General features: G+C 45.5%; 1 protein-coding gene across 2 annotated transcripts in view; it reads right to left on the reverse strand.

Moving 5' to 3' along the window:
* TERT (telomerase reverse transcriptase) overlaps positions 1 to 5965 on the reverse strand; it is a 28604-nt gene extending 22639 nt beyond the window's left edge. For both annotated transcript variants that reach the window (XM_039550104.1, XM_039550103.1), the window contains exons 1-2: positions 5552 to 5965; positions 2629 to 4513 (exon numbers count right to left, since the gene is read on the reverse strand). In XM_039550104.1, the coding sequence (XP_039406038.1) occupies positions 2629 to 4513; positions 5552 to 5779 (2113 nt within the window). In that variant the 5' untranslated portion in view covers positions 5780 to 5965. The remainder of the gene's footprint in view (positions 1 to 2628; positions 4514 to 5551) is intronic.
* Positions 5966 to 13181: the final 7216 nt, after the last annotated feature.

Genomic DNA, 13181 nt, shown 5'->3' on the forward strand with positions numbered 1-13181 from the left:
TGTGAAAGGAGAGGTAAAATAAAAAGGAACAAGTCTACTACAATATAAAGCTTAAAAAAAAAAAAAGAAGCAAAAGACTGAAAATACTTAGGTATACTGTAAAAATTAACAAAGTTAAACTGGGATGATTTGGGGAAAAGAATGATATTCAGATTTCCCAATTACAAGAAAATTAATTGGTTTCAGGGTTAGGCTTTATTTCAGACATCCTATATAAAACCTATTGCTGCAGCCAAAGGAAAAAAAAAAGGAAAAAATTCAAATCACCTGAAGTCCATCAGTACTTCCAATATTTAGATGGGACAACAATTATGAACCCAGAGCATTCCTAACTACTGTCAATTTTATGATCACATAAATCTGTAATTACGTCTAAATACGGATGAGCGGGGAATAAGACTCTGGGCTACAATAACAGTTTTTTGGCCAACTTCCAATAATAATTATTCTAATTACATTTAAAGGGTAGATTTTAGCCAAAATGAAACAGGATTCTTAAAGAAACTATACAGAAATACTAGTCTAGCTGCTTAGCACAAATTATGATTATGGCATGAATGTGTTAAAAACAGCTTCACTTTGATGCAACAGAACTGACACTAAAATTTATAAAATGGAAGTAAGTTTTCAGTTTCCTACTCTCTTTAGTTTTTGCATGCTCCAGGGCAGAGACATTTTCATGTATTTACAGCACTTAAAAAAAGACTACTACTACTTTAACAGAAGCCAGGTAACATCAGTGAAAAAAGCCCACTGTTGGAAAACTCTCTAACTGAAGAGCTGCAATATGCAGTTGTAATACACAAATTAAATCAGGATGCTGATAGGTAGCTGCTCTGGAAACAGATTATTTCTTTTCTAAGTTCTTGACAACAGACGTAAACAATTACTACAATTTAGGAAATTGTTGAGAAACCACTAGTACTTTTGGAGGAAAAAACAACCATACCTACAGTGCAGCAAAGCAATTAAATGCATGTTTAAACATCAAGCACATGGGAATACTCTCATGAAAATTAAAGTAAGCCTATATGTTGCTTTTCCTGGAATATGGCCAAAGAAGGGGGCATTACATTTTTAAAGATAAGATGTTCCAAATGATTATGAATCAAACACACACTTTACAATAAAGCCTTTTAAAATATTTAACTCCTCAGAATCTTGAAAAGTGTAGTTTTGAACCACAGATTCTGAATAAAGAAATAATATATTTCCTAGAATTAAGAGTTTCTTATGAAAGTGTAACCTCCCCTATTTTTGACATCAGTTCTCAAACATCTGACTTTCTATTTTCCTCCTAAACTAGAAAGAACCTGTAATAGTTTCAGAACTTATTGCACCTTTTAACAAAAGAATACCATTTTCAGCTCACATTACTGTAGGATCCACGTACAGTATCAGGTAAGAACAAACACTGCAAGCATACCAGTCAAGGAAGTGCAACCCACATTGTATAAATGGAGAATAGAAGCACAAAAAATGAAAATATGCATTAGATCCTACAGCAACCAACCACAGGACTACAGCTTCAGCCTAGATTTAAATCCTAGGATAGTGTCTGAAGAACAAACTCGAGGAAAGGAAGATTCACCTGTCATTGTAAAAGAGGACTAAACAGAAATGGATTCACACAGAATTTGGAACAATCAGATGTTGCCCTCCTGAGAGCTTTTTAGCCAGGGACTGCACAGCCTGAGGACTTCTGCACCACCAACTACCCAGGCTGCAGCAGTGCTCAGTAAGGGTCTCTTGATCCTAGAGAAGGGCTCTAGAAAGGTGATGGATGATGACAGCCCTTTTTACAAGGACACGTAAAGATGGGACAAGGGGGAAAGGTTATAAACTGAAAGAGAGTACGTTTAGATCAGATGTTAGGAAGAAATTCTTTACTGTGAGGGTGGTAAAGCACTGGAACAGGTTGCCCAGAGAGGTTGTTCATGTCCCAGCCCTGGAAGTGCTCAAGGACAGGCTGAACGGGGTTCTGAGCAACCTGGTTTAGTGGAAGGGGTTCCTGCCCACGGCAGGGAGGTTGGAACCAGATATTTAAGGTCCCTTCCAATCCAAACCATTCTGGGATTCTATGGTAGGCAATCCCTGTATTGAATGGGTCCCATACTCACATCTTTCTCACAGGGTTGATGTGAGGGAGTAAAAAAACCTGGGTTTTTTCACTCCCATAGCAGAGGAACACATGCCACTGCAAGTGTCTTGATTTGCTTTTAGTTCTTTCTGAACTCTTATAGTAACTAACAGGCAGACAGCCTTTATTCCTTACGTGCTTAGATCAGACTTCGAGGGATTTTCAGAGTCACTGCAATTTGGATAACAGGAGTGGATGGGAAAGAGTTTTGGTTTTTGTTCAGCCCAGGTTCTGAATTCATATTTATGAAAACATCATTCTGTTAAACACAAAAAGCATGAATGCAAACAAGTTTTAGAAGGAAGACAAACTTAAGTGTCCTTCCACCATCAGTTACAAACACTACTAGGTTTGCTCCCTCAGCTATGGTTATTACCAATGAACTCAGCAATTCTGACTCCAGGTTCAATATCCTCCCCTTCCCACCTTAAACATGAACACCAAACACCTGACAGCCCCACCACTTAGGTCTTTAATATAAGAAGTACCTTTGCCTAGACGAAGCCACATGCAGTCATTCACTCTCATCCTCCACATCAACTCCTGCAATGAAAGCTTAGCAAACTTCCCCCTGGAAATGAACACTTTGACATTTTTTAGGAACCGGCACTTGTTATGGTTTGAACCCCAAAGCTCAGCAGGGATGACCTTGTCCAGGCATTCCCTCACAAACATGTACACCTGCCAGTGGCTGCTGTGCTGCTTGAGGAGCTCCCTGAGGGCTGAATGACGTGCCTCTCCTAGGTTTTGCTCCTCACTCTGTGACTCCCCACGCACAGGTTCTGCAAGGGAAGCACCTAAGTCGTCTGGCACATCAGTGTGACGAGGTTCACATGTGCTGCTTGTCACACACTTAGTAGGCTCCTTCCCAAACTGTTCTGCTTGCTTCTGAACCTCTGCTTCCCCAGGCAAGGCTGCCTGACAAGACAGCTTGATATTTCTCATAGTGATTTCAGATATCCGAACAGGGCAATTTTTTCTCAAGAGAGCAAAGTAAGCACACTTTCCATGATTGTTTAACAGTTCCTGAAATGTATCCCTCATTTGCCAGTAGCGTTTGGGCAACAACTTCTTTCTCCGCTTGCGTTTTGGCAGATTTTGGTTATGGCTTAAGAATATAGCTTCTACAAGGTGTCTTCCACCTGCCTGAGAGCTCTGCAAGCGATTCAATAAAAATGATTTAGGAAAACATTCTCGGAAACTCCTGCGAGAGTACAGAAGAGACTTCCGCTCAACATATACTGCAGAACTCAGGAATCTATTTGGTAACTTCTTTGACAAATGAGGTTGGGGACTTTCCTGCCTTCTGCATTTTGAAGAAATACCCTCCATGGGTTTGGTTTGTCCTGAAGCCAACTGAGATTCATACGTATGCACCTCTACTCCTTTCCTACGGGATTCTGCTTGCATTTCAGTGTTGGACTCTAAAGGTTTGTTACTCTGAACTCCCCGCAGAAGAGAGCTTTTACCCCACACAAACTTCTTCCTGCCACGAGATGTGCAAACTAAAGAAGGACCAGACACAGCATTGTTACCTCTTTGAGAAATATGGGGGGTTTTAATGAGACTTTCAGAATGTGGTGCTACATACTCAGTTTCAGATATCTCGGAACTACTTTGGTTTACATCAGGAATAAGACTACAAGCCTTTTCCTCTCTCACTTTCTCCCCTCTTTTTGCCCTCTTGGCTGGAATTTCAGGTTGTTCTCCATGAATCTTCCTTTTTAGGGATGGAGCTGTAGCTGAAACACATGAACTGGAGCCACTCTGTTTTTCCCCATGTTCAGTAACCACTCTGATCTGTTTGCTTGCTTTAGAAACAACTTGTGCAGAACACTGGTCACTGGGCACTAAGCTTCGTATCTTGTTATTTCTTTCATTTCTCATTCTGGAGACGTTATCTTCACATCTCTGTCTGCATTTCCACCCATATGACTTTAAAAGATAATTTCTATGAAACATAAGCCTTTTTTGCACGTATTTAAGCAAGCTAGTACGTTTATGCTTTGAGAGCCTTTGTCTAACAAATACCAGGGATGAGTCTACATTACATGATATAAGTTCATAAACTGGCTGCCCACAAACTTGGTAACAATTACTAGGGGGAACCAGCATAAAGACTGCACAGTGTTCCAATAAATACATCATCACATCATCCCCTATCCTGCTCAACAGTGTCTCCCAGAAGCCGCTGATGCGAAGAGTTTCTGTGGCAGTATTGGGTAGGTAGCTGTATAACTTTGAAAATGGCACGACTGGGAACTGCGAACTGTTTTCATCCGGTAAGGAGTATCCATATGCGAGGACATTCTTCTTTTTTTTTTCACACAGTCTCTGAACGACTCTTGTGGTGACTTCGCTCTGACTAGATAACTGAGGAAACAAAGAAAAAAGAGAATTAGCTTTCTTTACTTCTCCATAAACCACAATATACCCTCTAAATAAAAACATGCAAAGATACACAGCCCTACACACCAACTTTCAAACCAGTATTAATGATTCACAAGCATTGCACCCAAAAATTAAGACTTTCCAAGCGTACTGCAAGATGTTCACATGTAGCAACGCAAGCCAACGACTTCAAGGAAGTCTTTTTAATATCTGCCCTTTTGATCCCCGGTTTTTACGCCCATGAAACGCCCTACACTACTCCCCTTGAGTCCCTCAGCAGCTCAGACTCCACTGCCTCCAGGTCACCCTGCCCGTGGATCCGCGTTCGCAGATCCCCGTTTGCAGGCACGCATCCGTACATACCTGCTCGCGCAGGCTCGAACCGCCAGGGAACTAAGCTAATTTTCTTGAGGCCTCTATTTCCTTTTATGTAAAGGAAAGTTCAACTAAACGACTCGGTACACAATTCCAAAACCCACTCAACAAGTTCGCAACATCTGCTTCCTACCACAGCACAGTTCTGCTCATGCGGCGCTAAGAAAAAAGCGGTCCTCCCTCTCTGAGACGTTTTTTCTCGGCTCGATCACTGACCTGCGGCCCGTTCTACTCACCTCTTCCCTAATCTCTCACGAGTGGGGCACTTTGCATTCCCAGCTGCTCCCCGGCCACATTCGGCTTGTTCATCCCTACCCACATGGGCACGCAGGGAGTCAGGGAGCCCCATGCACACAGACCTGCAGCGTTGTCCGCCCACCGGCACCTGGGCTTTGCTCTCCCACCCCCGAGAGGAGGCAGGGGGCCGATCCCCCACCGCTCCCCGCTGGCTCCGGGGCCAGGAATGAGCCGCGGATGGCTGTGGGAGCCCGGGAGGCCCGGCCGGCAGCAGCCACGAGGGGCCAAGGGCCGCCGCGCCGCCCCGCGCACGCACGGAGCGCGGGAAGCGCGGTCCCCGGGAAGCCCCGGCAGGGCTCTCGCTGCTCGGCGAGGGCGGCAGCCCCTCGCCCCCGGGCCCCTTCCTACCTGCTGGAAGGTGAAGGGCCGCGGGATGGCGCGGGCGCCGCGGGGGACGCACACGAGGCACTGCCCCACGAAGGTGCAGTAGCCGGGGGCGTCGTCGGCCCGCAGCACCTCGGCGTCCCCGGCGCCGCTGTCCCCCAGCCGCCGGACGAAGGTCTCCAGCGGCACGGCCTCGGCGTAGCAGCGGCGCAGCGCGGACAGCACGGCCGCGAAGGGCTCCCTGCCCGCCATGTTGCGGCCAAGGAGGGCGCGGGGCCACCTGAGGCAGCCGCGGCGCCCCTCCGACCGCGCCGCTGCCCCACCGACAGCGGGGAGCAGCTGCTTAGCGATGAATGAATAAGTAAATAAAAGTATTAACTGGAGAGGCGGGAGAAGAAAACCAGCCAAAACATCCTTTTAAAGCTGCGGTGCGGCTACTCCGCGCCGGTGCCCCCAGCGTGGCCGCGGAGAGGCGGCGGGCGGGGCCGGGCGGGGCGGGGCGGGGCCGGGCGGAGGCCGCTGTCCAGCTCCGCCGTCGGGGACCGAGCGGGAAGATTCCCCTGCGGGGAACGCTTTTTTTTATCGGGATGAGCACTCCACTGGGACTCTGTCTGAAATAAGAGCAACTGTAGGAGAGGTTGTGGTGGAGATGAACAGACTAAACCCTAAAAATACCGAAGTGGCTCATCCTGGTTTTTTTTTTATCAAACTCATGAATGGAGAAGCCAAATAGCTTGCGGGAGCGTGTAACCTCCTACTCCAAGTTTGCCTTGGTATCTGAAGACTTCATGATAGAAAATTTGATGCCAGACTGTGAAAGGGATTGCTATGGAGTTCTGGGGAAGTGCAGGTCTCTAAGCCTGATGTTTGTTCCAGGCGAATTAGTAGAAATCATAGAATTACAGCATGGTTTGGGTTGGAAGGGACCTCAAAGGTCATCTAGTTCCAACCCCCTTGCCATGGGCAAGGACAGTATCTGTGAAATATCTGTGCCATAACAGAATTAGGAGATGTTGGGAGATGTACAAATTGCTCAGCCAACATTGCTCCCATAAGAGGGAGTCCTGCCTTTGAGTTCTGTCAAGTGTCGGAAAGACATGAAAATTATCGTCATCTGGTTGATATATGCTACTTGGATTTCCAAAAACCTTTGCAAGGAAATGTGTCACAACACACGGCATAAGTTTAACAAACCCAGGACTTTTGAATAAATGTTTGGGCCAGATGGAGTTAGCACTCTACCACGGAGGGTCAGGTGACTGCCTTCCAGCTGGGCTTCATAGGTAGGTTGCTGTGAGTATCCTGCAGAAATATAACAGAGTTCTCTCTTTCCCAAAGATTAGAGAGTACCTCATCTTTGAGAAGAATCATCTGACAGATCCCATCACGGAGAAGGTTATTTTTTCAGGTGTGTCACTGGGTGAAGGGAGATATTAGTGTCCCTGTGGTCATGGTGGTAGTGGTGGTGCCATGCAGTGAGTAATTCTCACCAGTGGCAGGGGCAGAGGTGTAGAAGTTGTGGGTCTACTGAGACAGAGTAATGTGTGCCTTCCCTTCCTCATGTGAAGGCTTTACAGACTAGGGAGTGAGGTCAGCATCCTACTGCTCGTGGAGGACTGGTCTCCTTTCCTACTAAAACAATGAATTTCTTCCTGGGAGCGAAGCAACTCATCTCCTAACAGCAGCATGGCTGAGGAGACAACTCCCCTGCACCTTGTGACCTACAAGTTGAGGCATTCCTACATCACTTCCCATTCAGCACTGCCTGCTTCAGCCCTTAACAGAGATAGCTACCCGCTGGCATTTCCAGGTGAGGGAGAGCAATAACACCAGGCTTCATGGGACCTCAGCGAGGCCATAACTGAAATACTGCACTGCCACTGATACTGAGGGGCAGGGGATTTGGAGACAGTCTGAATCCATCTGCACCTAGGGTAGGGATAAAGCTGATGCCCTAGGTCTGGCTTCTGAAGGATCTATTTGACATGTATGTCCCCCCACCTCTCTGTTGCTCCAAAGGTGACAGCACCCCCAAGGTGGAATGTAGCCTGTAGCAAACACATGGTTCACCATTTCCTGTGAGAAACATGTTCAGGAAGAAAGTAAGACGAAAAGGAAGAAGAAGGGGTCGATTAATCTCTACTAGCTGTTGGCAAGTCCCATCCTGTGCCTCTTCCTGATGCCTTCTCGGTGGCAGTGATCACAGGGGAGAGGGCTGCTGCAGCCAAGCTAAGGGGGCCTCTTTCCTCTTTCTTTTCACAGGTACCACGTGTTTTTCTGTGTGTCTACCATCAGGCTGGGGAGAGAATTCAGGAGGGATAGGGGAAATGAAGTGACATTGAAAAAGAGTAAGGTGGCTTTTTTTGGGGTTTGGGTTTTTATGGAGGGGGTGGCAGGATGAATAAGGAAAAGAATAGAATCACAGAGATGTAGAATCGCTGAGGCTGAAAGAGATCTATGGAGGTGTCTAGTCCACTCTGCTGCTCAAAGCAGGGTCACCTAGAGCAGATTGCCCAGTGCCATGTCTAATCAGGCTTTAATATCCTTAAGGATGGAGACTACACAACCTTTCTGGGCAACCTACTCCAGTGCTTTATCACCCTTAAAAAAAAAAAAAAAGTATAAATGGGATTTCCTCTGTTTTAATTTGTGCCCACTGCCTCTTATCCTGATATTGGATACCACTGAGAAGAGTTTGGACCCATCTTGTATTTATTCACTTTGATATGATCCCCACTGAGCCTTTCTTCCTTAGGCTAAACAATCCCAGCTGCCTCACGATCTCCTTATATGTCAGATTGTCCTACTCCTTAATCACCTTAGTGACCCTTAGTTCTCTGTGCTCACTACAGTACATCCATATCACTCTTTTACTGGGAACCCAGATCTGGACAAATAATGGGGTCACAGTTCTCCTCAACAAAATTTATGCTTCAAGGCATACTTAACCTTATCCACATCCTGCTTTACAACCAGTTTCTGTGAAAGGGAGTTACCCTGGGAATGGATGATGATAGTGGAGTGATAAAAATAAAACTCTGTTTTTACGGTCAAGCAGCAAAGTGAAAGGAAATGAGACGTTATGTTTAGGTCCAGCTTCAGTAATGGCTACTTAAAGAGGTAAGCTTTCTGCAAATGTGCCTCTCTTTTCAAAGCTCCATTTGAAAAGGCTACAGGAAACTCTTATGAGAAATATCACAAGATGAAGATGTAAAGTGTCTTTCAAAAACCCGAAGCTGTGTTCAAACAGAAAAGTAAAAAATAAATCAAACAATGTCAGATTAGTTTGATGAATAACTTCTCAAAGTTGAAAGAAACATGAAACATCAGGAGTGGAACACCTTGCCCGGAAGTCTATAATGCAAAAATAGAGAAGGAACACTTAGGACAATCTTAGCAATACTGAGGAACTTGAGGGAGGCTCCTGTGTCAAATCTTTGCACACAGCATGAACTGTCTCAAGCTCAAGTACTGTGAATTATGTTGTTCAAGAAAGAGGAAAAAATTGTTCAAAAATCAGTGAGTCTCTATATTTAGATGGTAATTACCAGTGAGTTTAAAGGAACTCAGTGACTACCTAGGTCAAGCCAGAATGTGTCAGAATCACAAGCTATGATCAAGAATCCCAAAGGAGATCATGGGGACTACCTAGCAGTAAGTTTGAGGACTTAGCTGTGAAAGTTGACTAACTCTGTAGTAGAGAATGGATTTAGTCAACACGTGCATAGCTATGGCACATTGGAGGAGTCAACATTACATTTTCTGAGGATGACATTATATGGTACAAGGGGACATTCCTTTGGTCAGTTGAGGTCGGTTGTCCCAGCTGTGTCCACTCTCAATTTCTTGCCCACCCCACTCTGCTCATGGTGGGGGCAGAGTGGGAAAAAAGAAATCCTGATGCTGTCCATGCACTGCTTAGCAATACCAAGACATGGGTGTGTTGTCTGTTAGTCACAGACCCAAAGTAGAACATGAACAACTGCTTTGAAGAAATGTAACTCTGTCCTAGCCAGACCCAGTACAATTTGTCAGAGTAATACCCCTTTTTGACCCATCACATCCATCAGTCTGAGTCATCAGCGACTGGAGGATCTTCAGCAGCTGTGGCTGATGTTGGTGCCAGTCTCACCCAAGGCTACTGCTTGGGACAGATCATACAGTCATATGCCTTTAATCAAGGACATCCCTTCAGTTTAACCAGCTGCTCAGTGTAATCCCTTTTTAGAGCATCTGTCACGTGTCATGGCTTTTATCTGCTGTGGAATGAAGCCTGTTGTGACAGTGACTTGCTCTCTTCTCTGTTGGCTTGCATCTGCAGTCTTTGTTTTCTTTACAGTGGTCTTGGTAAATGGAGTTGCCATTTGGTTCTCTGGCTGGCCCTATGCAGAGGGCATGTGATGTGGGGAAACAAGCCCTTCCTACCACTGTTACCACAGTTAACAGACTTATATGGCTCTGGCTCTTCCCATGTCTGTCCACCACAATCCTCTGGACTGGGACTCTCCCTCAGAGCTGCAGTGGTCCCTTCACCTCTTAAATGCTTTTTCCAGGCCACCATGTGTCTCTCACACTGTGTGTGATGGTACCTGAGTGGCATCACTCTTCTAACGCCAGCCCCAGACTTACTGTGGGATTCAGCTTCTCCCTACTTGCTTGTTGCTCGTTAGAACAGATGTTCAGCCCTTCCTCCCACATTTGCCTCCTCGAAGTCAGGTCTTAATTGCATCAGACACACTTTGTGCCCATTAAACACGGAACTTTTCTATTCTGTTTAATAAATGCTCAGTCCCACTATTTCCTCCACAAGCTCTTTGATCTTATCTCAGCCTCTTGTCTGGCAGCCAGCCATGCCCAGGTGTATCACACTTTGCTCTTCCTCAGACACATTCTTCCTCAGTTTTCACACTGCCTTTCAGTATTAGCGAGTTTGAGGGGAAAATAATTTTCCATGTGCTGATTTTGGCTAGGGTAGAGTTAAATATCTTCACAGTAGTATTACAGGGCTACATTTTGAATTTATGCTAGAAGTCTTGATAACACAGAGCTGTTTTTGTTACTGCTGAGCAATATTTACAAAGGGTCAAAGCCTTTTCTGCTCCCTACACCATTCCACCAGTGAGGAGGCTGGGGGTGCACAGGAATTTGGGCAATGACGCAGATGGGAAAGCTGACCCCAACTGACTCAAGGGATATTCCATACCACATGGGATCATGCTCAGCATATAAAGCTGAGGAGAGATTGGGGGCAGATGGTGCTCAGGGAGAGGCTGGGCATCAGTTGGTTGGTGGAGTAATTGCTTTAATTTGCATCATTTGTCTTTTTTGGGTTTTATTTTCCTCTGTTTTTATTATTTTATGTTATTTTATACACTGACCTGCAACCCATTCTACCCCCCCCCCTTCAATCTCTCATGAGTGGGGAAAGTGGCATTTTTCATTCCCAGTTGCTCCCTGGTCACATTTTTTTTGTGATTAGCAGGACCAAAACATGCAGATGAACCACACCAATGAAACGTCTGCCTTGCTTTAGGCTGCTTGACACAGACTAACCTGGGGCTAGAGACTGCTACAGGCAAATAATGCCTGGTAAAAATGTTCAGAGTCAACTTTTTAAAGTCCAAAATAGGAGTAAGATAGTCCACAAGTCTTTGCAGGTGTGCAAGAATAGGAGGAGGACAAATCATCAAGGCAAGCATCAGAGCTCTCTTAATAAGGATTGTGGAGCTGTAGATGACAAAAGAGAACCTTAGGGGACAGAAACCGAGAGGTAACTATACCCAAATACAAATTAGACTCAAAACAGCTTGCAAGAGGTTTTATGGGTACCATATGGCAAGGACTAAAAGAACAGTACCACTAAACAGAAAGCTGGGGGCACCATGGGAGAAGCTATCCTACTCTTTTAACCATAGACAAGCGTGAGCCACAATGCCCCAGTGTTAAAAGTGCCTTTTGAATCTATTTTGCTTCTTTTGATGAAGGAGGGGGGGATTCTAAAAAAAAAATTAAAAAACCCCAATCAAACCAGGATTTTTGCTGTTAAAAGGAGCAGTGAGAAGTAGAATAGCTTAAAGAAAAAGCTGAAGCAAACTGATTAGCTCCAGATCTCCTTAAAAAGGAGGCATCACGGTTCTCCTTTTATACTAAGAGGAAATTCTTAAATAGAGTAATAGAATGTGTTGAGTTGGAAGGGACCCATCAGAATGACAGAGTCCAGCTTGTGGCCCTGACCAGCACCATTCCTAAGAGTGACACCATGTGCCCAAGAGCATTGTCCAAACGCTTCTTGAACTCTGTTAGGCTGGTGCTGTGACCACTGCCCTGGGGAGCCTGTACCAGTGCCCAGCCACCCTCTGGGTGAAACACTTTTTCTTAATATCCAACTTCAACCTCCCCTGACTTCATGCTGTTTACTCAAGTCCTATCACTGGTCACGAGAGTGAAGCGAATCAATACCTTCCCCTTTGCTTCCCCTCACAAGGAAGTTTTGGACTGTGATGAGGTCTCCCCTGTTTCCTTTTCTCCAGGCTGAACAGACCAAGTGACCTCGAGCTGCTCCTCATAAAGCTTCCCCTCCAGTCCCTTCACCATCCTCATTGCCCTTCTTTGGATGCTCTCTAATAGCTTAATGTCTTTTTTCTATATTCCCATAACCACTGGAGGATGTATTGATCCTCAAAGACACAGGGCCAAACCTCTCCTAGTGGGAGAGGGGGAACAGTCAGAGACTGTCATTGGGCATCTAGGAAGGCTGGGGTCTTTCTCGCTCCATTTCTCAATACTTAGAGCTAGATTTATTCACTCACAGTGTTTTACACAGGACTATCAGGAAAGTGTAATTAGCATTGTAAGAGCGGTAAGATGCTGTGCTGGTAGTGGGCAGCCTCCCGACATCCTTTTCCATCTGTTTAGATTGTACTATAAGGAAAAGCTGTAAGTTGTAAGGTAAGGGGTATCAGCATTACCAACAAATTGCAACACTTCACTTCTTCAAGATGAGATTGATCTTCTGATAGAAAAAAATGGAAAGCGTAGAGTTTGCAGAACAACTACAGAATTATGTGTCTTAATGCTTCTGTTGCCGAGCTGTAGGTGCTGTAGCCGAGTTACTGGAGTGTCGTGTTAAAAGGGAACACGTACTGGTGCTGAGCCTGCAGTTCAGCAGCATCCCCAGCCCCTGCTCCAGAGGGACAGAAGCACAGCAGAGCAGACTTCTTGAGCTCTGCTGATGAAACAAAACCTGTCCGTGCCGCTGCAGTTTTGTAAATGTTTGTCCTGTGGCTCCTGGGAATACAAGTCCAAAGGGTGGAAGGTCACCTCCTGGAGAATGGCAGCAGGAAATGACGAGCAGGAAGTAGCAGGGTATGGAAGTGAAGAGCTGTGCAGGAATAGAGCAGAGTCTCTGTCACAGCTCGGCGGCACTGCACCACGGGCCATCTAAACCCACAGAGTCCAGCCAGCTGCCTTTTGTCACTTACATCCTTAGAGAATCAGACTGCTGGGGTATTATGCAGTGCTAAGTCCTGGGCAAGAGCAGCTTCCAGAAGCATAGGATGGCTTTCTCAATTAATTCTAAAACAGCCCCAACCCAAAATCACAGTAATCTTTTAACTTCCAAAGCCATTAGAAGCCTAATGAAGATGAGACTGTG

The sequence above is a fragment of the Corvus cornix genome, chromosome 2 (genome assembly GCF_000738735.6).
Source record: "Corvus cornix cornix isolate S_Up_H32 chromosome 2, ASM73873v5, whole genome shotgun sequence".
Classification (NCBI taxonomy): domain Eukaryota; kingdom Metazoa; phylum Chordata; class Aves; order Passeriformes; family Corvidae; genus Corvus; species Corvus cornix.